General features: G+C 35.9%; 1 protein-coding gene across 1 annotated transcript in view; it reads left to right on the top strand.

The window, feature by feature from the left end:
* Positions 1 to 23,059, top strand: part of DNAH5 (dynein axonemal heavy chain 5) — a 114,097-nt gene that overhangs the window by 10,613 nt on the left and 80,425 nt on the right. Inside the window, exons 6-19 of the mRNA XM_057390394.1 lie at positions 1 to 129; positions 737 to 913; positions 1,703 to 1,816; positions 3,742 to 3,849; positions 4,560 to 4,682; positions 6,430 to 6,645; positions 8,873 to 8,980; positions 9,665 to 9,750; positions 10,503 to 10,824; positions 15,882 to 16,088; positions 17,796 to 17,967; positions 19,270 to 19,415; positions 21,495 to 21,657; positions 22,153 to 22,395. The exon at positions 1 to 129 is cut by the window's left edge and continues 7 nt beyond it. Of these exons, the coding sequence (XP_057246377.1) occupies positions 1 to 129; positions 737 to 913; positions 1,703 to 1,816; positions 3,742 to 3,849; positions 4,560 to 4,682; positions 6,430 to 6,645; positions 8,873 to 8,980; positions 9,665 to 9,750; positions 10,503 to 10,824; positions 15,882 to 16,088; positions 17,796 to 17,967; positions 19,270 to 19,415; positions 21,495 to 21,657; positions 22,153 to 22,395 (2,314 nt within the window). The remainder of the gene's footprint in view (positions 130 to 736; positions 914 to 1,702; positions 1,817 to 3,741; positions 3,850 to 4,559; positions 4,683 to 6,429; positions 6,646 to 8,872; positions 8,981 to 9,664; positions 9,751 to 10,502; positions 10,825 to 15,881; positions 16,089 to 17,795; positions 17,968 to 19,269; positions 19,416 to 21,494; positions 21,658 to 22,152; positions 22,396 to 23,059) is intronic.

The raw sequence follows: 23,059 nt of genomic DNA, 5'->3' as shown, positions 1-23,059 counted from the left end.
AAAAAATGTGAAACATATGATCTGAAAAATCTAAGAGGACCTTCAGACTACCTGATGGTTGCTAACAACATAGATGCTCTTGAAAAAATAGAAATCTGCATGAAAGAATGGACCAAACAAATTGAACAGGTACACTGGACAAATGAGAAACATGACAACATCTGCAACTTTGCAGATGAGTTTAATCCTGTTGGTGTTACAGATACCTTTCTATAAATTTAGATGAGTTMAATCTCTTTATTTTAAAGTATTGTTGGTATGTTTTTTGTGCTTTTACTTCTCAATGAGAATATTATTGTGAGCTTTTTCCATCTGCTAGTTAACAGAGGATACACAGTCTGGGAAGCTTAGTCCCTTGTCTTTGATAATCACCTGTTGTTAAAGTACAAAACAGTTAGTGATTCCCAGTGGGTTTAATGAAAACAAAAGGAACACAGTAATTGAGCAAACACTATTCTCAGTGGTCATGTTTGTACTTTCAAATATGCTTTGCAGGTTATTTGCAGAAAATATAACTGTCTGTAACAGTGCTCTTGGAAYAGAAAGAACAGTGTCTCTTCTTTAACTTGGAAATAAAAGGGCCATCAAAAATTAAATCTCTTATGTGAGGTAGAGCCTAAGTTAGGTAATTTATCAGCAGAGGTTAATATTAGGTGTTAAATGTAGAATTAATCTGTGCTACCTCTGCAGATTAAAAATATTAGCATCACTCACTCACATTACTGTATGATTAAAGGTTCTTGCAGAAAATGACCAGTTGAGAAAAGAAGCTGATGACCTTGGACCACGAGCAGAGCTTGATTATTGGAAAAAGAAATTGTCAAAATTCAACTACCTTATGGAGCAGCTGAAGAGCCCAGATATGAAGGCAGTGCTTGGAGTACTCACTGCTGCTAAATCCAAACTGCTGAAGGTTTTTATTTTAAATAATGACAGACATAAAGATTAGAAATGCTCTTTATTCCCTAGCTCATTTTTATAATGTATGTAACAATACTGGTAAGGAAAATGTTGAAATGTCTTTGGCTTTTGTTTTCTTTCTCTTTCCCTATTCCCTAGCTTGAGTAGATGAAGTTTAAATCTAGTCCAATTTATTGAAAAAGGCTGGGAATCCCCTCAGTCTAAARGCTGATAATGTACTGCACTGACATGGTTCAAGAGAAAGAAATACTTAAAAATATTTGAAAAGTTGATTGTTAAATCAGAATATTGATTTTTTTTTTGTCATTTAATACCCAGTTAATTAATTCAATCTCCCTGTTTTCTTTAAGCCTCTTTTTTTGTTGCTACAGTGCCTGTCAAAATTGTTTGTGGGATCATAACTTCTTACACTGACATAACAAACTTAAAGTCCCACCATCAACTGAAAAATAAATAAATAAACSAAAAATCYTGTCTGATYGAAACGAGATGKGGAACAAATACATAGTTATATATCCATCATTTGTATTTGCATCATTTGCAGCAGCTTAACTGGACTCTACCACTGACTAACTTGTTTAGCTGAGTAGTCTAAAATGTGTGTGTTCACAGTCAAGTTACTGAAGCAACACAAGGACTTCATCTTGGGTGAACATTTATAACTCTGAAGTAACAGATCTGTGCTTTCAAATGTGCTTAAAAGCTAATGACAAAACAGAATKATCTAGTTATTTTTTAAATGCATGGCTTTATTTTTTTTTTCCCAACTTTCTGTTCTTAGAAGTGGAGGACTTTGGATATTCGCATCACAGACGCAGCAAATGAAGCAAAAGATAATGTGAAGTATCTGTACTCTCTGGAAAAGTATTATGAACCATTATATTATTGTGATCCTGTAAGCAGAACTTTTAAATTCTTAACATAAGTGTCTTGAGACAAGCAACATGAATATATTCTGTAGGATTGTTTTGGATATGGAACAAAGAAAATTTTACATATGCAAGTCCAGTTTGAGATTTTATGCCGTTGTGGGAAATGTGAATTAATGGGAATTTCTGACCACAAAGCAAAGTACCTGTTATTTTCATACCAAAAGTTTTGATATGGTGAAGAAACTGGATTCTGTCCTATGGGAGAAAGYGGGTTTCTTATGATAAGAAACAAGAAGGAAAAGAAAATAAACCTAGTCCTATACTAAAGAAAAACTTTGATCTTTTGTCATTGTGTGGGTGACCAGGTTGCGGTTAGACTAACATTTATAGGGCAATTTTCAACTTCTTGGTTTGGGAAAAGATAAATAAGCTTATGTAAATATTAAGATGTAATTAYAAATCACCTTCTCATACCCTAGTATGAAAATAATAGGATGACGTAAGCATAACAAGTAGTAAAAAAAACAGACACACTAAAGTACAGGATTGGAGGGAAGAGTCTTCCTCTCCMATTGTCCTCTAAAATAGGTGGCATATCACTGCTTTTGTTAAAACTGGTTTTGCAACTGATTGTACGTGTCTTGCTAGTCAAAGAAATGCGACTAGTAGCCATGAAGACTCAAAACTTTGACCTGTYCTAGCTTCCTCTCACTCCTCTGAAATTTTTCCCAGAACCAAATTGCTTCCAAACAGTGCTCTGGGCATCCATTTACTGGGTGACATTAGAACAGTGTGTTCTTTCAGTGTTTCTAATCTGCTATTTGAGTTTCTCTGTTGAAAGGTTGGCATGATACCCATAAAAACAGAGTAAAAGTGACTATGCTTGCTAATGGCACTATGCAGGGTCTGTTGAACTGGCCTGTTTTGTGCTTCCAATGCAGGGTTCCATCAAGGAGACAGTGGTGCCTGCTTTGGAGATGTTTAGTTTTGAGATGGTGTAGCACTTGGGGTGAAAGCCATAGAGGCATGAGTGTGAAGCCTTTCCCTTACTGATAYTTACCTGCACAATTTTGAAAATTAGTTTGTCAATAGAGTAAAACTGTCATTGCTTTAGAAATGCAGATATGATGAAGAGCTGTCTGCAAAATCTTTGTGTGGCCCACTTAAGGGTTGAAGACAGGAATTCAACCTATGCTTTTGAAATKATGCTTTTCAAAAAAGTATTTAGTAAAAGGAATTTCTCTTGTACAYGATTCTCACTGAAAACAACAAGGGGTATGGAGAATTAAAATGTATGGCTATGCATCAAGCATTCTCTCAATTCCTATCCTCAACAGGATGGGATGAGAATATAGTATGAAAAAGCTCWTGGACCTTTCCAAGACAGAGACATCACTAACTACTTTTAATCATGGGCAAAACAGACTCAACTTAAGGAAAAAATTAYCTTTATTGTCAGTGAAAATACAATTGGGTATCGACAAACTAAATCAGAAATTCAAATCACATCTCTGCACCACYAGGCTCAGCTTCCCCCCTTCAATCCTCCTTTCTCTTCCTCCTCTCTCCAAGTGGTGAATGGGTTTCCTTTACATGCGAGTTTACATTAGGTTTAGCAGCTAAGCATATAAATATACTTATGAAAAAAGGGGTTCTTTTGAAGAAGCCATCTGCCAAATTTCACTCACTGAAATGAGTGAGTGAAATTTGAATTTCACTGATCTGAATTCYTCCAGCCAAGACTAGCAAAAATTTTTCCCAAAAATCCAATTATAGAACATGGCAGTGATGTAGGACAGGCAGTTCTGCAGGAGAGGCCCAGGTAGACAGGGACCAAACCACTCTGAACACCATATTCATAATGCTGGTGCTTTCACTAATTAGGTGTTGTGCTATGATGTGGTAGCAGAGGTGCTGAGCAGAGTTCAGACTGTGTGTTTTTTTCCAGGTGTCCATGCTGGATGCTATTCCGGGACTTATTAACACAATTAAAATGATTCAGAGTATCTCTCAGTATTACAACACTTCTGAAAAGATCTCCTCACTRTTTGTGAAGGTTGGTGCTTAGCAGGAAAGGAAATCTTCCCAGATTGTTTTCTGTGTTGCTCCTTGTGTGCGAGAGAAAACCAAGCAATTGGAGAGGGGAACCAAGCAATTGGAGAGGCAGCATTTCAGTCACTCTAAAGCTGCTTTTTGAATGTATAGAGAATTGGAAATAGTGATAAAGTACCTCAGATTTAGGACTTATTTTACTGCCTGTAATTTGTAGTTGTAGGATCATTTTCAGATTTGAATCTCACCACTGATGTGAATAGAGTAACTTTTTGTTACGAGCTTTGCCTGTTATGAATGGGTTTTTTTTTTTTAAAGTACGTTAAATTCATATTGCCCTTAAAYCTCCATATATTTGCATCAAGAAGGAAATGGAGTTGGAAGGACAACCTATTCTTTAACATTTGTAGTCTCATGGATTCTAGATTTTAGCTTTGCCTTCAGAAGAGACAGTCTTGTGACTTTGTACTGTTCAATGCTATTTCAAGGTTTGTACAAGTTGTTTAGGTTTAGGATGAGGATAATTAACACCATTTTCTTATGCCATTTTCTGGAGGTTGGATGTTGCAAGGAGCACAAGGATAGTCTATCCATGTGGCTGGTGTTTGGTATTGCTATTTGTAAAGGCTTTAGGCCARTGCAATCAGAGGAATGGAATGAGACCTGCTTTGTCTTGAAATGCTGATTTTTTCACAAARTTGAAACTGCTTTTAGGTGACCAATCAAATGATCACAGCGTGCAAATCTTACATTGCAAACAATGATACGGACACCATCTGGAATCAGCCGCAGGAGAGAGTTATGGAGAAGCTACAAGCAGCTATTAGGCTTAAACAGGTAGGTGGGAAGAAAGTATGGAAAACAGATTACAAGAGGGCACGACTGGGAAAATTTTATTTTATATGGGACAGCACATATATTCACTTCTTGTAGCTAAGAAAAATGAAGCAACTGAAAAATATCCTTTGGAACTGGGATGTTTATATTAGAGCTAACAAGGAATTTATTCTGTTGGTCTTCTGGAAACAGAATTTTGGTACTTAGTCCAGCTTAACTATACTTCTTGTAAGAGAATTGCTTGGATTTTCATGCCTGTGTTTCTCTAGGTAGTTTCTTCTCACATGATGTGGAGGGATATGCAATAGAAATTAAAAAAAGGAGAGTTGCTGAGCTGAATATGTTCCAAAGATGTGTGAACAAGCTATAGATTTAGAAAGGGCAATTTGGTGAACTGAGAAAAATTCAGCTGTTCAGTTTTCCTAGACTTGTTAGTAAGATAGCCTTTTTTTTAAAATATGCTTCTGTGATAATTAAAAGAATTTATTTTTACTTTTTTTTTTTTTTTTTTTTTTTTTTTTTTTTTTCTTGAAAGCAAAGTATTATAGGATAATTCAGCTTGGAATGGTCCACAGCAGGTATCTAGTTCAACCTTCTGCTCAAAGCCAAAGCAGGGCCAGCTATGAGATCAAATTTGGTTTCCCAATCCTTTATCCAATTCTGCTTTGAAATTCTCCCAGGATGGAAAGATTGCACAGCCCTTTTTGGGCAACCTCTTTCACTCCTCAGCTGTCCTTGGGATGAAGGATTCTCTCCTCACATCCAGGCAGAACCTCATCCATTTCAATTTATGCCCTTTACCTCTTGACTTCTGTCCATGTGTTACTCTGAAGAAGACCCTGACTCTGGTAACCACCCCGCACGTATTGGAAGCTTCATATAGTCTTTCTCCATTATTACTTTCTCTCCATTTTCACTGTTTTTTTTTTCATTGTGATTGGAAGACCAGAGTTTTATCCTATCCTGAAGGAACAAATCTGGCATCATTCTAGCACAAATTAGCGTAAATTTGTATGACATCTTACCAACAGCAGTGAGCACTGAAATTGTATTTGTCTGTAAAGATATATCAAATTGTCCAGTTGGTGCATGAAAATATGTTGTAAGAATAGGTTTTTGTTTGAGTCTTATTAGTTCCAGAAGCTTTCAGAAATTCAATAGATTAAAATTTACAGTTTGAATCAATAACATCTTTGGAAAATCTGGGCCCTTTGTATTGATATCTCCAAGTGRGGCTATTCATACATTAATGTGATAAAATGAAGGAACATTGTGTCACAAAGAAAACTACTACTGTTGAAAGAAASCATTTCAAAGCAAATCTGTTGACTATATACTCTGACTCTGGGAAGAATCTAACATATTTGGAGTAAGGTTTGTACCCAGTTATGAATGCAGAATGAAAAGTGGAAGCTGCACTGGASGTGCATTAAAACTTCAGAAAGGGTTTTGTTCTTGAAAGTGATTTTTGAACTGTGATTACTCGGTAAAACTGCTCAGCATGCAAACATTTTCAGTCTCTGAAAACTGAAATCTGTGTTGTCGTCTTGGTTATTAAATCAACTGTGGGTTAGTTTTCAGAGGAAAGTTGTGTCACTCTTGTTACAGTGTTCACGATTGTTTAGTGATGTAACTTTGACTTGCTATCCAGTTAGGCTAATACCTGTCTGTGTAAATTTTGTTCTAGCTAGAGACAGTGCCTTTTGTTATAGTCTTGACATTCTTCTTTTACATTCTTTGTTTTAAGGAGTATCAAAATTGCTTCCACAAGGTAAAAAAGAGCTTGGAACAAAGTCCAGCTGAAAGGCAGTTTGTTTTTAGTGAGATATATATATTTGGAAAATTTGAAAGCTTCCATCGTCGACTGGTAAAGATAATAGATGTTTTCAATACTATGAAAACCTACTCAGTTCTACAGGAATCTAAGATAGAGGGATTGGAAGAAATGATCACAAAATATCAGGTACACAGTAAATTTTGTATATCATGTCAATGTATCTTGAACGTTAAAAGAAAATTATGGAAATTAGAGAAGTGTTTATCAATAGAAAAATAACTCTAAAATTGTGCTAATATTACTGTATAATACCAATTCAAATATGTGATTACTGGGGAAATAAGCAGACAAGATGAAGGAAAAAGTGCAAGTGGACTTGTGAAAAAAATATGCTAAAATTAAAGTTGATTGAAAAAAGCTAAAGTGTGGGGGACTTGTAACAGGAGCATTTGGAGCATGGTTTGTGCTACAATCAGGAAAAAAAGTGAGAAGTGCAACATTTCTCTCTCTAGAAATGCTGGGCTAGCTATGAGTGCCACTTTGCTTGTTAGTATTACTATGCATTTTTCTTTCCTGATTTCTTTTTTTTTTTTTTCTAGTAGAAGGGGGGCTTGAACAACAAGGAGGAATTCTACCAATATAAACATTTTAAATCATGTTATTTTCCTTCATTCTTTCTCAGATAACTTTCTTTTCCACCAAGTTGAATCTTCCCTCTTTTACTGAGCCTAACTTAGCTTGCTTTATTGCATAATTTTATTAGTGCAGTATCATATTTATGCCACTTGTAAATATTAAAATAAAAGAAATATTCAATGTGTGGACTTTGTAGATTGCTTTTTGAGATCACAGATGATACAGTGGCAAAAATGACATTCCAGTTTTCTTTACTCTGGCCTTTGCCTTTTTATGGTCAGGAGTCAGTCAGTTTGCTTAGGTGAAATAACCRTAGTGTTTAAATGCGAGCATTCCATGGTCCTTCCTCATTCAATTTACTCCCTCTAGTAGTCTGGGATTTTCATTCCCTGAAAATATCCTTCACAGTAGCCAGTTTTCTGATTTGTTCTCTTCAATAGTCTTCGAGAGTTAGTAAGAGTGCTTCTGGAAGGATAGCTTGGTCCAAGACTCTTCCATGTGTGCAGGACAGGTGTGGACTGCTCTAAATTTTGCTTCCAAGAACTTCTCTCCAAAGCCTTGCCACCAAGCTTCTCAGCAACCCAGGCTGCTGAGAATTTTCAGATCGTGCTATGAAGGTACTATTTTGGTAGGCCAGAACACAGGAATCTCATTTGTTTGGGGCATTTGTGTTTGAAAAGCTGCCTGTGACCATTAACCCAGGTGATGCAAACTATAGAGATACACCTCATTACCCATTGYAACACCCAAGTCTTTAAATATGAACTTTGTGTGAGACCCAGCTACTGTGCAGTCAGTTGTGTTTGGGGATGAGGAATTGTACMTGCTTAGTAAAAAAAATTGCTTCATGGGAGGTTCTGGATAGTTTGTATAAAGGGCAGGAARGTGATTGCACTTCTTTTTAACAGTCACAAAATTGAGGTACTAAAGTATTTGACACTGAAGTATTTGACCACAGCTATAGTTATGTGACTATTATATGACTTGAAAATTTTTTATGGCAGGAATTTACTGATTTGCTGTTCTTTATGCTTTAACACTTAAGTCCCTGTCTAGGGTTGGTTTGTTATTAGAGGAAAAGATGGAATTTTTATTTGCAGTAAAACTGAGGTTCAGTTTGACTTATAATGGTAGAAGTCAGCTGAGCTGAAAATATGCTGAGCTTCATAGTAGAACTGTGTTAAGCTACTAGGATGTTGAACAGCAGTTTATCATTAGAAATCCTTTATCTGTGTGTACAGCTCAAGGGAGATGCTGATTAAGATGTACTTTCATGTGAGTGGACAGCAGCTGTGTAGGAGAAGCCAGGAATACTAAGTTGTGGGCTGGTGGTGTGCTGCATCTCACTGTGGCTTTTGAATGGTCAGTTTATTTAAGGAATCCATGATTTTGAGGATATAGAAAATAATTACATGAAAATATTTTTCTRCGTTGAAATTTAAGTTTTGAATAGAAATGAACTTTTGCATGTTGCATGACAGAATGCTTAATGAGTAACAAGTGTCTTCGATGAAAAGCGAGTTTTCTGTCAGTTCTAATATACTTAAAACAGAAATAAATAATGGAAATGAAATTCAAATGGATATTATGCCAACTTGATTCCTGCAAATATTTCATTTAAGTGGTTTGCTTATATCGTTCGACAAGTACTGGGAATTAATAGCAAAGGTAAAATGTGAACATGCACAGCCTATATTGTGCAAAATATTTGGAGTGGTAAGTCTTTTTGATAAGACGKGTTTTGGTAATAGTTTTCTTTTTCTGTGAAACTGTTTAGGGYATTGTTGACAACATGAAGAATAAGCATTATGATTTCTTGGATCAGAGGAAGACTGATTTTGACCAAGACTATGAAGAGTTTTGCAAARACATAAATGATCTTCATGTAGGTATCATGATACAAATATGAATTTGATTTACTAATGGATCCTTATCGTCTCTGAGTTACCACCAAAAACTTATGCAAATCTCAAAGTTCATATTCTTAAATTGAAAAATTATTCTAATATATTTCTACTTTAAAGCATCCATTTATTGTGTTTCYAAGCAGTTTCATGAAATAGATCATTGAGGGCCTCCAACAAAAGGATTCTTCATTACTGTATGCTAGCAAGAGTAACACAAAAAAGGCTAATTTCACTGAGTGAATGAGAACTCAGTACAAATAAGTCATATAAATAACTTTCCCATAGTTGTGAAATCACAAGTTGATGAAAGGAAAAGGTATCTGCAGAGGAAAAAAACAATGCTTGTGCTGCTTTGGCTGCCAAAGATGTAAGCAAGCATTCTTCGAGGCCTCTCAGCATGGAGAAACATTGGAGAGTAGAAAAGCTTTTGTTGGTTGCACAGCTACAGAGGGAACTTGGAAAGAAAATGCCTCAAAAGCTGGCTGTGTTTTGTTTAATTATTGTGGGAAGGAAGATAGGGGAAAATAATACTTATTGAGATAAGTTCCACATAAATAATCTTCTAATATAGCCCATGATAAATCCTGTCAAATAATACCTGTCGTGTTTGAGGTGCGTGCCTTATGGACTTCTCTGACGTAGATTTATTTCCTTTTCTTTAGGATCAGTTAAGGAGTTTCATGGACATCACCTTTGAAAGAATTCTCAACACTGAAAGGGCACTGAGTATGTTGCAGAAATTTGAAAGGTAGTATATCCTATCTAGTTGCTAAAACTCTGCCAGGCTGTGGAAATAAGACACTGAGGACGGTGAAAAGGGCAGGGGGAAGGGAGGRTGGCAGCAGAGCAGAGGAGGCATTTTCTTAAACACAAATGAGCCTCTTCTCACTCAACTGTTCAGCTCTGTTAAGGGTTGTCTTCTCAGTAGTTTGAATGAATACAAGACATGTTTTTTGTATCAGCAAACTCAAAATATAAGTGGACTTTGAATTTCATCTTTCAAAATCAGTGTAAGTACAGGAATACTTTGTTAGCAYATTTGCCTTAGCTTCATGCTTGAACAATGACATTAATTTGTTACCACAGTGCAGTAGGAAAAGAGTAAAATACTTTACTTTTATTAGGAAACAGTAACATTTGTCTTTATAAATTAACATTGTTGCAAAACAGCCCCACTCTTTATTCTGTCAGTTTTCTTATTATAATCTGTTTAATGGAATAGACTGCTAGTGGTGAATTGGTTACAGTTTGCTGCACACAATTTCAGCCCAGTGTTTGAAAACAGTGACAAGACAGAGAATGTGTAGGCTTGGAAACTTTTGTCATCTGGTCTAAATCTTGGTTGCTTGGAATCAGGTTGTGACAGCATTTGTTCAAGGCAAAAAATGCTGCTAAGGTAGTTATTTTCTAAAGCATGCAAGGGAATTGGAATGATTTTCCAACAATGCATTAGAAGGATTTCAGAAATGTTGACGGAATTTTTATTATTTTTCCAAACAGATTGCAAATCCCGAATCTTGGTATTGATGAAAAGTATCAGAAAATATTTCAAAGCTATGGCAATGACATAGAAACCATCTGTAAGATCTACACTAGGCACAAGAAGGACCCTCCACTGGCTCGTAATCTGCCTCCAATAGCTGGTAAGATCTTGTGGGCACGCCACCTGTTCCATAGGATCAAGGAGCCCATGGAGACTTTCCAGAGACACCCCGCAGTTCTGCAAAYGCCAGATGGCAAACGTGTCATCCGCAACTACAACAAAGTAGCAAAAGTCCTTATGAAATTTGAGGTGATCTACCACAGGGAATGGCTTCAGCAGGTAAGCCAGCTGATTTTGATTGAGACATTCCTAAAATAAAAAATTAAAAAAAGCTTGAATCCCTGGTTAGTAGCAGTAGTCAGGTATGCTAAACTATGGACTTATGATACCTCTTTAAATGAGGGATGGAATAAGTAAAAGTACTTTATAAGAAAGTGTTCCTGTTAAAACGACAAGGCCTGTAGTACTTAAGCTGAGTTTAGGAACAACTGAAAGACCAATATAACTGAGAAGTTAGAAAGAAAATGATACTTATTACAGAAATGTATGATGAATATCCAGTAGTAGGTTTAGCTGCCCCTTGGCCCATTTTTCTGACTCTGATGCAAGATCTTCATGTGTGGGGAGAGGAGTTTTGCCAGCTGATTAGCTTATGGTGAAAGCAGACACAGAGGTTTCYTCTGCTCTGGGAAATACAAATTTTATTTTGAGTGATAATCCATCGGTACACTCTGTAAATGCACATTTAAGAAGCATCTATTCYGAACAGATAACATCATACTCAGTGCACAAGTGGCCTTTGAGCCTTTGAGCCAGCTGTGGGCTAACCCTGATAGGCAGCTAAGCACCACAAAAATGCTCATTCACTTCCCCAGGCATTCCCAGTGACACAGGGAAGAGGAAAGGAAAAGCCAAAGTAAGAAAACTTGTGGGTCAATGCAATTGTTTAGTTAGTGAAGGAGAGGTGGAGGAAGAAAGAAAGAAAACRAAGTGTTGCAGAGGCAATCTCTTACCACATCCCATGGGTCAAACCATGCCTAACCAATTCCAGAGCAAAGGGTAGTTTCCCCCTTCAACCACTGCCTTTCCCTTTTTATTGCTGAGCATGATGTTACATGTCATTTTACATTGCTTATTTTCTAGCATCCTTTTGTTATTTCATGACATCTACTTGGTTTTGTCCCTTCACAGCCTCATTTCCTCCTTCCAGCCCCACTCCCAAGCCCCAATCTATTCACTGCATGGACAGAGTGAGAAYAAGAGGAGGCCTTGATGCTGTGCAAGCGCTGTTCAGCTGAAACACTGGTATGTTATCAGCTTTGTTTTGATAACAAATCTGATAACACCACACAAGCTGCTATGAAGAAAATTAAATGCCGTCAGAGAAAATTAACCCAGTCAGACCCAGCACAAAGTCATTTCAATTCCTATTGACCATTTTGGGGTACATAGGTGTGAGGGAAGGGGCAGGTCGATCCTTGCCCTGGTGAGGCATTGTCCCACACCCCACCCCTAGAGCCTATATCCCAGCCCTACAGTGGCTGCCACACCTACCCCTGGAGCCCCTATCCCAGCTCCTGAGTGGACAAATGACCTTCTCCCCATCTGGGAGATGGACCCAGGAAGGCCAAGGAGTATTTAGGGCTGAACATGAGGCTGTCAGATGTCTTGACCCTACCTCCTCTTGGACTTTCTATCTGAACACTACTGGAACTCAGGAGTTGATAGCTATAGGTGTACTTTTCTGTATATTTTTTGTCTTTCTTTATCTTTCTTATTCTAATTCTTCTTCCTTGTAATTTTTAGAGTAATTTAAAATCAAGTGGGCTTAGATTTTGTGAAGTTGAATGGGCCAAGTTAATGTTTTAAGAAGTGTTTCGTGTTGATTAAATGTTGTACTAAGACTTTCACCAAACTTATCTGATTTTCTAAAGTTGGCAGTAAAGTCTTTTTTGTTGTTTTGATCTCTTGAGAATATCTGGTCAGTGTTTCTCCCCCACATCTAACTCTGATTACATGAACAACCATGAGCCCTTTTAAGTGTCTTATCAAACGAGTAGTTTGGGGCCTTACAGACACAACATTTTGTAGCCTGAATATTCTTCAGAGAACATAGTATACCTTAAATTCTAAATCTCATTTGTCTCATTTTGCCCTCTTGGGTTTTGTATACAGAACCTCTGACTAACTTTATATTATCAGAAGGCTTCTGCAGGGGCTACTTCAAAGCCTTAAAATCCCTGCAARTTTCTGCTATCCTTTTGGCATATTTTTCGCCTACAGTTTTTTTGTTGCCTTGTCAAAGAGAATATTATAGAAAAATTGGCCTCAGCCTTACAAAACTGAAAAAGAAGTATCAGAATATCCAGATTATGGTTTTGAAGATGGTGTCACACTAATTAATGCATCAGCTAGTTGTTTTTGGAACTYAGGCCCAGCTCTTGTACCATGCAGAAATGTTTGGTGCTCCTAAACATCAATCTCCTCAAAGCTAGTCTTGCATCAGATCTGGGYACCAGCTGCCTTTTTGCCAGTTGGAATATATTAAGATTTCCTGACTCTTCCTTCCTCTTTCACACTTACATTTGTCATGCAGTGTGAAATGAAGTTTAAAGAATCACCAGATTTGATTGTCTGATACTGTAAGTAGGACTGTTTGTGGCAATTCAGTATACTAAGCCAGGAGAAATTATTGCAATATTAGAGTMCATATAAGATGYTGTATTCAGTCTTCCTTGGCTSTGGTGCTGGGTACATATTMTTGATGATTGATCTGGTGTTGAGYGAAAGTTTGGCATCAAGGAACATRAAAAGTAGTACCTCAATTTTTGTTTCATTATAGATTATGTTTCAGGCACATCAGATCCAATTTTGGCACCATTAACCTGTAGTAATGRAAACTRCTATTGCACTTAGACAGGTCTTCAATGCTTATTCTGCTGACTTGGGAAGGTCATATTTGTTTTTATGCACTCTCCACAGAGAGCTGGTGAYTATCCCTCATATTTTATGGAAGGAATTGCAATGCTTCAGGAAGCGTTCTGCATTTGTTTAGTGTTTCCACCTTGGACTCAGTTTCTGTTTTGATTCCAGTGCTAAGCTGGATACCTACATCATTCCAAGTATACTGGTGATAGTTTTCACTTCATAGTCTCATCTATAAAGAGTAAAGAGAGTATGTGCTTCTCATGGGGCTACATCTGTCCCCTCTGGCTAGTGATCAGATTTTCTGGCATTTATGATGCCTGAAAGAAGCAGTGAAGTACATTCACCTTTCATCTTTTATAAAATTGCTATAACATCCCAGGCATCTCCCCTGAACTGATGCCTTCCTTTATGAGGCYCGAATGATCTGTGATCTGATTCTGATCTGTGCTAAAGCAATTTGTCAGGTTTCTCCTAAAGCAGAGTAAAATCACACTCAGCAGCTGTGTAAATTTACTGTGCCCGCTCAAACTTTATACTCATTAGGTGGGAATAAAGGGAGGTAAATTTGAGCAAATGTTCAGGTTTTGAAACATACATWCCTTGAAAACACATGGAAAGTAAATCCACTTCAACATCCATGCTCTTGTCTATCAGGTACGGCAAAAAAAATGTGACTACTGCTCAGTAGTCTCATCTCTTGAGGCAAGAAATGCGCACGGGTGTGGACGTGAGTGTCAGGGAACACAAGGTGGAGCTCCTGCTCTATTCCTAAACAAAGGAAAAGCGAGGGCGGCAAGTGTCCTGTGGGGAATACAAATGGAACACAAATAGGGCTGTAGCTCCTATTGCTTTTTATTCCTCTGAACAATGTAAATGTTAAGTTTTAGTATCGCTTTCTGATATTTTGGAACATTTTTTCTCCTATTTTTTTTTTTTCTACTTGTTACTGGAAGTTTACTGTCTTATTAATCCAGGTTTTAAATTTTTATTTATTTATTTATTATTTTTAGTAGCATAAGATTTATGGCCATTATTTTTTTCTGCTATAGCAAATGATGTTCAACTTGAACATATTAAAATTATAAATTACCTGGAAGCTTAAAGCTTACTATAATTCTTTGTCAGTATAAGATTTGTGCCTACAATATACACCCCTTATTTCCATTATCCCTTATTTCCAAAACTGCATGACAAGAAAACATACACGGGAGAATAAGACTTGATAATGGGAATAATAAGTATGAAGCTCAAACCTGAGTGCAGTAAGACTTGCTGTTGAATTTTACAGAAAAAAAATCAGCTATTTAAAAGGCAATTGTGCTTTCTTTTTTTTTTTTTTTTGAGGACTGATGATAGCAGGTAGAGCATGACAACTTCATTGACAAAACTTCATTAGATGTTTTCTTGAAAAATGCTGCGTAAAATGTCTTGATAGTACATGGTATTGCTGAAGAAAGCAGTATACTCTGTTATATTTTGACATTGAAAGGCAAACTGTGTTCCATGGAAGAAAGAAAATGCACTAAGAGATATCAGTGGGTTATGAAACTATTGCTTAGTAATATGCTCCATCTCGATGTAATGTGGTACATGAAATATGAGGAGTGACTGAAGAACAATAAAATTACTTTGAGAAAAGAACATTTGGAAAATAGGAATAGYAGCAAAGTTTTTAATGTAGGAAAATTTGCCTGCCTAAGGCAGAAATGCTTCTTAGTGTCAGCCAAATTTTCAGTGTGTGATGGTCTAAGGAATGCTCTCCCTTCTAATCACATAGAGAATAAGTGGTCCTCTAATACATAAATAAGGCAGTTAAACGCATATGTGACTGAGATTTACTTTTAAGAATTAAAAGAAAAATCTATAATAAACTTTAATTTTAGTATTTTAAAAGATTTGCCCAGAAGTTAGATATAATTGTRGTACCATTAGGATTACAATGTGGTACATCTGTTAGGTATTGGAAAACAAGTGAAAGGAGAAATGGGGATAAGTTTATTCAAAAGATATATGAAGAGGTTATCCAATAATACTTTAGTTCATTGAGGAGGTTGTGTGCAGCCTCATTGCAGAATGTGCAGTAAGTTCTGAGGAGATGAGGGTTAAGATTTAAGATGGTTGAAGCAAAATAATCTATGACTCTGGTTTGATTTTGTACTGTGGAATGCAGTTTATGACATCCAAGACCCAACAGAAAAATATCTGTGGGATAAATAGCAGTKTGTTTATTAAGCATTTGGGTACATACAGATTGTGTTAATAAATTTTTGTTTTGGATTCATATACCATATCAATCTTTGTCGGCAGGACTGGATTTTAGTATCAGCCAAAGTGACATTTTTACCCAAACCAAAGTATTTTGTTGTGRTGGCTTGTCTGATCAGGAATGATGACTTTATTTCCTGCAGATTGAATTTACGAAAAGTGGACTCCAAGCAAATCTCTTGGTAAAATCTTCAGAAACAGGAGAGTTACTTGTGAATTTTRACCCTCAGATATTAACTTTAATCAGAGAAACAGATTGCATGGCTTTCATGCGCCTTGAAATTCCRCCATTCGCAAGTGTTATTCAACAGCAGAGAGACTGGTACAAGAAGATTGTCAACAATTTGCATGTGGGTTTATTTTAGTTATTTTATGTATGTGTAGTGTATGTTAAGATGCCTGGGTTCTATACATATGGAAGAGGAAAAATGAAGATCAACAATTGTGCACTAAGAAAACTTTTGAAATCTAATTTTTTATTTGTATGACTGTCTTGAGGCAGTTAAAAAAATATTTGGCTTTATGTTTTCTGTGAAGTTGCTTCGCAGATACCTGAGTTTGGGACAGAAATGAGGATGGGGAGAAAAGGCGCTTACAAGACATCTTGTGATATTGTTTGCTTTGTAAATGTTAAGCAAATTATCTCTCATCTAATAATGAAGTCAACATTGGACAGAATTTGTTTTGAGAGGATAGCTGAGGGAGGAACAGGTGGTTTGCCTTAAAAAAGGTTAAAGCATGCAGCAAGTATCAGCTTTTTTTTCCAGCACTGGTGTTTTACAGAGATGTCTATGGAAAAGTTTAAAAATCAGAAGCCAAAGCTTCCCTGACTCTTGTCTTTTAAATCGTTTGGATCATTTTATCTACCCAGGAGCAGACAAGATTCTTGATGGCTCAAGATGGGAATCCACAGACTACTATCCAGAAACCTATAGCTTTAAAGGACTACTTGATTCTGAAATAAAAAAAAAAAAAAAAAAAAAAAAAAAAAAAAAAAAAAAAAAAAAAAAAAAAAAAAGCCAAAACCATAAGTCATAAAGTCTTTATGACTTTAAATCAAAAAGTTACTGCCTTAGTAACATGTGAAACTTGATCAGCAGGTTAAAGAAGCATTAGAAACCAAATAGTATATTAAAGTTCTGGTAAGGGTGATCTTATTAGAATTGCTGGAAAGTTCACTGAGATGGGCTTTTTGTCTTCTGTAACACCCATTTACAGACTAACATTTGCAAGCTTTTTGTGTGATGTGGYTTAAGCCCAGGAGGCAGCAAAGCATCACTGAGTCGCTCCCTTACACCCTTCCTTGGAATGAGGAAGAGAATCTGAAGGTTAAAATAGAAAGCATGTGAGTTGAGATAAAGACAATTTAATAGCAAAGGTAAAAAATGCATGCAGAAGGAAAATAAAATAGAGTTTACTATTTCCCATTAGCTGACAGGTATKTAACCATCTCTGGGAAAACAAGGCAGTATCACAGCTACTTGGGAAGACAAACACTTTAGCCCTGAGTGTTCCCCCTCCCTCCTTCGTCCCCCAGCTTTCATTTTTAAGCATGATGTCACAGGTATGAGATCCCATTAATCTGTTGGGGTCCTGGCTGCATTCCTTCCCAGCTTCTTGTGCACYCCCAGTCACCAGCAGGGCAGTGTGAGAAGCAGAAAAGGACTCAATGCTGTRCGAGCACTGTTTAATAAKGCCCAAAATATYGGTGTGTTAGCAACACAGTTGTGGTCACAAATCTAAAACATGGTGTCATGTGAGCCACTGTGGAAGAAATTAACTCCATCACAGCACCAGGGCAATCAAAGATTGATTTCTGCGTGAATTGTATTTCACACAGAGCAACAAATATATATAGAGACATAAAGRGCAACAAATAGTGAACTTCTGCCAAAAATAATGAAAGCTTTTCCTAAGAAATTAATTATTTCTTCTTAGGAATATCAGTAATGTACATACAGATGAATTTTGTTAGTTTAGGTGACCATAAATATGCATGTATGAAGAAGCTCAAATCAGTGGATATTAACTAATATTTTCATTYTCTATTTATTTAGGTAATGCTGGCAGAATACAAAAGAATTAAACTGAAAATACWACACCCTTTTGAACAACTGATGGCTCCTCGATTAGAAAATGTAGATGATGCTATCCAGCCAGGCCTAACGTTACTGAGCTGGACATCCTTGAATATTGAAAAATACATTAATACAGTTTTTTAYAAGCTGGGTAGGTCCCTTGTCCCCTTCCATTAACTTCTGGTTATTTGTTCTATACAAATTCAAGCTGTATTTTGGGATTACAGTTATTAACATGATTTGCTTGTAAYTGATTTATAAGTATCAGAATTTTTGCCTGTCGTGTATGTCATGAAACCTTTGTTTTATAACTCCACCTTCTTTTTGTCTCAAATATTCATCCAATTTTTACTAACATATATGTTAAGCAATTGGGTTTTCACCAAGCATGAAATACTATGTAAAAACTCCAGTGTATTCTGAATTTGAAGAAAGATAGCTACTTTTTAAAAGAGTACTTAGGTTTCAGACTTTTCCTAGTCCTGCTTTTTTGTTTCTATAATTTCTTGGGGGATAATATACTGACTCAGTTGGCACTGTCACTGCTTGATAGCATTTCATATTATTTTTTATCATTGATCTCTGTAAAATGAATGCATACACATCTTGGACAACAGCTTTAGAAARCAGATGAGCTTATAGTCTTTTTGAAAGATAATCAAAAGGCTGCACTGAGATGGGTTTTCTTTTCTGAAGATACTAAATTTCTTTTTCTTCAGCTTAATTAGTATAGCAAACAGATTTTGTTTTTTGAAATTGCATAAGTAGTTATAGTGGGATTTTTCTTTTGTTGGAATGGCAAATTAAAGTGTGTTTTGGATGCTAGTCTGACATTATGCTCAATTTAGTTTTGAATAGTACAAGTAGTTTGAGTTTGGAACAGGCACCTTGCTGCTATTTCAGCTTCAGCATTGAGAGCAGATTGCTTTAAACTTTGAAAATTCAAGTGATTGTTTTCTGTTGACTATTCTTCAACTTCTAATATTTGTTTGAAGCATTGAGATTTTATTTGCTGAAAGTTTTTGTTGCTAGTAGGTCCTCCAAGTTGTAACTAGTTCAAGCTATAGGAGAAGGTGAAATATTCTTGGCCCTCAATTAAATATTAATATTTTCAGGTTTGAAATATGTATTCTTTAGGTTAATCTTATCTATATTTATAAAATATATTATACTTTATAAAAAGCTATATGATATATATTTATATCATATAGTTATCTTTTAGCAGGTAGATAGAATATGCTAGGTAAGCATGTGTTATGGCAAAAGTTAATTATGATTTCTGTGGTGAATCTGACCATAAAAGTTTAGATGTTTGAAGTAAATTGGTTRAGTTACAGAATTCATATACAATTGAATATGATACTTTGCCAAAGTAAAAATTTAAACAGAACTCTGCAAAGGCTATTGCTTCAAACTTTTAAGCTTGTCTTGAATCTTCTGTTTTCTTCAAAAGCTGGGCTGGAGTTATTGCTTGATCGAGTGAATGACTTGGTTGAATTTCGTATTGATGCTGTCCTTCAAGAAATGAATAGAGTGCCACTCTGTGTGCTGCCAGAAGATGAACCAYTGAGCTGTGAGGAATTTCTCCAAAAGACTAAAGTTAGTAGATAAAAGTTTCATGAAGAAGAGATTGATGACTTCGTATTAAGATATTTTTCTTTTTTTATGAGAGATAAGGTTCTGAATGCAGAATTAATGAAGCATGCAAGGGATACACACAAAAATCCCCACTTACTTGTCTGGTACTCTGAAAAGGARCAAAACTTCTAAATGCAAAGAGATCTGAGCTGAGATGTTCTTTTCTATTCATTATCCATGTCAAGCCAGATAGAGTATGATATTTGATTTATGCTTGCATATCACTCAGAAATGTTACCTCTATGATAGTATATTTTTTTTTTGTCATTGTTCCTGTTTAAATATGGGAAATCTCTAGCAGTTGSCAGAGGAGAGTAAATAGTCTCTGGAAAAGACTGTAATGAGTATCTCAACCTCTCCTGAACTGCTAATGGCGATTGTAAAATATATGCAGAATTACCTGGATGAAGGTGTTCTGGGAAAAGCCCCTTCCTTCAACCCATCAAAATACTTTTATGTTGAGGGTAGTTAACTATAAATATGTAAATTGTTGGTTAGAAAGCTGATTAAGGTCATAATTAAGTTGAATGTCAGAATAATTTTATGAGGCAATAGTAAGGTATTCTTGCATTTTAGGTTATAATGCCTAATGTGTTCTCTCCTGAAATAAACTTTGGTTTGATAAAGATTKTAGAAAATAAAGTAGAAAATCCCTATCCCTTTTATCATGTAGCAATAAATATTAAAAAATCAAAGTTTTGAYATTCTTAGTGTATTTAACTCTGTGGCCTTTTCTGCTTTGGCCATTGTAACAGCTCACCTTGYTGTTAAATACAGAGCAAAATTTAAAATATTATTACATGGAATGTGTAGTAGTTTGTAAGCCTCAYGATCCATAGTTGTTTTTGTTTATCCTGCTGCTGCCTTCCTGTTTGGACAGGTACTAAAATGTATGTTCACTAAAGTAAAAATATGTGAGGGTGAGCACAAAAACTTCTCTGCACTGTATAACTTGAAAACTTGAACTGCTCTGTGGCAATCCCACACACAGCAATTACAGCAGCCAATTGATTTGAGTTAGCAGAGTGAGTGGTATACAAACCCTGGTCATGGCTAGGGTTGAAAATAGCAACAGTTTGTAAGCTTATTGTAATTTTTAATTAGAGGGTACTAGAAATAAGTTCTGTCACTTAACAGGTGTATTTAATTTCTAAGAAATTGCTGCCACAAAAATAATTACCCTGTGGAAAAATCCCAGAGTACTTTGTTTAGGGGTTGCTGTGATATTACAAAGCAGATATGCCTTCTCTCTCAACTCAACAGAATCATTAGGAAGGCCAAAGATTATGTCTTAAAAATTGGAAATGACTTAAACTTGTCAATGGCTGAATATTTCCAATTATTGATTCCTAATTAAACAAAGGTAGCCATGTTTGATTAAGCTGATCTGAATGAAATAGAAGACAGCAGAGAAGAAAAAATTAGAAGGCCATTATAGGTTAAATTATAGCTAGCTGAAGCATACTTGATTGATTTTATCATAAGTATTAGAGAAAAAAGATGCACAGTGCCATAATAGATTTCTGAATCATATTTAATCTCAATATTTGATTTCTTCTCTCTCCAGCTGATAATTTCYGTGTTTATTCTACTAATAAATAAAACTTGCATAGATTTTATTTTCTATTTAGCYGTAATGGGAAATATGATTGGCTAATAGTCATTATGGCACAGTCAATTAGTGTAAAATAGACATAATTAAAAGAAGTTTTGAATCTCCCATGTCTACATAGGAAAGTTGAGAAAATTAAGAAGCACTTGCTTTTGCAAGCTTTTTGGTGGAACTTGATTTATGATATTAACTATGGTTGAATCATGTGATTTGGGAAAGAAGTCTAAACAATTTTGAAAGACATTTATGTCATTTTGTCAACACTTAATCRTTTGGAACAAACCAATTTAAAATTAGTGTTGTATATGGATCTGGTTTTTCCCAAATCTTAGGCCTTGACATTTGTGATAATAAAGGCTGCTACCACCATGAAATTGACGTGAGAACTGTGAAGATAAGAGTGTATCTTTGTCTCGGTYTGATAACAGGAGCTCTGTATAAAAGGTTCTCGGACTTTACACTTAAAAAGCTCACTGGTGGAAGCTGCTGCTAATGATCTGATTAACATGTTGCTTGATACTGAGGAAGAGGCCAGGAAAGAAGATGAGAAGTCAGTTGTACCTAGTAACGAAAAAAATGTCAAAAATACAGGTAAGAAGATTGAATTGCACTGTATTGCTTGGTGTTTGTTTCATTCTCATGCTGATAGTATGTGTTGGGGGCTATTGTAGCTTAGGTGGCTGAAGTATTGAAGAGTATCTAATGTCTAATGACTTTGRATTTGCCTGGATAATGGATAATCTAACAACCATTTATCATGTACAAAAAAAGGTCAATATCATTTATCTAACTTGCACATTGAAAATTAGTGCCATAAAAGAATCTACTTAGTAGCCTTGGTTAATTGCTGGACTTCCTAGAGGAAGGGAATAAGAAATAATATCTAAATTTTGATAATAATCACGCCACTTGGTATTGAAAAAGAAGGCAGATAGGAATAAAAAGCCTGTTAAATTGAGGTTCAGATTACAGACGGGTAATTCCACACCTTTTAAAAATTATTTCAGAGATCTGTGGGGGTGTTRTTTTATTGTGTTTTCAAGTCCCTGTAAGTCAGTTGAACTAACAAGATTTATGATGTTTTAGCAACTGAAGAGGAAAGAAGATCAAAAAGCTTGACTTCCTCACAAAATTCCAGCGAGATGTGGGCTGGCCTGTCTCCTACAGCAAAGAGGAAGAGAAGGGCTTTAGAAAAGTTAGAGGAAGAAGCCAATGAATTGCTTTCTTATTTCAATGATCGYAACATTGATGCCCTTTTGAAAGTCACTCGAAGCACTCTGGAGACCATCCGCAGGCGCATTCACGTGTCTTCCAGCACCAACTTCTTAGGTGGCTGCATTGCAGTACATTGCTCTCTTAGACTATGTAAAGAAAAATGTAAATGTAGTATCCCATAACTCTATGAATAACAGTCACAAGTGTAAAAGAGGGGTAAATATAGGGAGTTTGATAAAGCTGTCTTGTTAAATTACCATTGATTAACTTTGTATATTTCCAAAGGGGTTTTTTTTTTTTCTTGTGACAGGAAGAAAGTGTCGCTACAATGGTGTTTCTCTTAGGACTTACTATACTATTCTCAAGCTAGATATTATATTTGGAGCTAGACTTGATAACATTTCTATAAGAACTTGATAACTTGATAAGTTATCACTTAAATTATTAGTTATCAATTAATTGACAAGTTAAGATCTTGGTAACTTGACAAGACCTGTTTGACCTTGATTTTGCATAAAATTGCATGAAAAAAGCATAGAGGTGTGTTTATTATCTTACTAATTGCCTTCAGATATTTCCATACATGGTGATGGAACACTCTTTTGAAGGGTTTCATTGTTGCATGCCTTCAAGAAACAAAAATAAAGGCAATACTATGAGACTCCAAGGAGGCTCTGTGCTCAATTTAATATGCTGACGGGGAGTACTTGCTGCAAAACAAAATTGTCTGCTAAAGAGAGTTTAGCTGCACAGAACAAGCTGAAGAGGAGTTTCATGG

The sequence above is a fragment of the Malurus melanocephalus genome, unplaced genomic scaffold (assembly GCF_030028575.1).
Source record: "Malurus melanocephalus ecotype Western Australia unplaced genomic scaffold, MMel_1.1 scaffold_25, whole genome shotgun sequence".
Classification (NCBI taxonomy): Eukaryota; Metazoa; Chordata; class Aves; order Passeriformes; family Maluridae; genus Malurus; species Malurus melanocephalus.
This window is presented reverse-complemented; position numbering and strand designations above follow the sequence as displayed.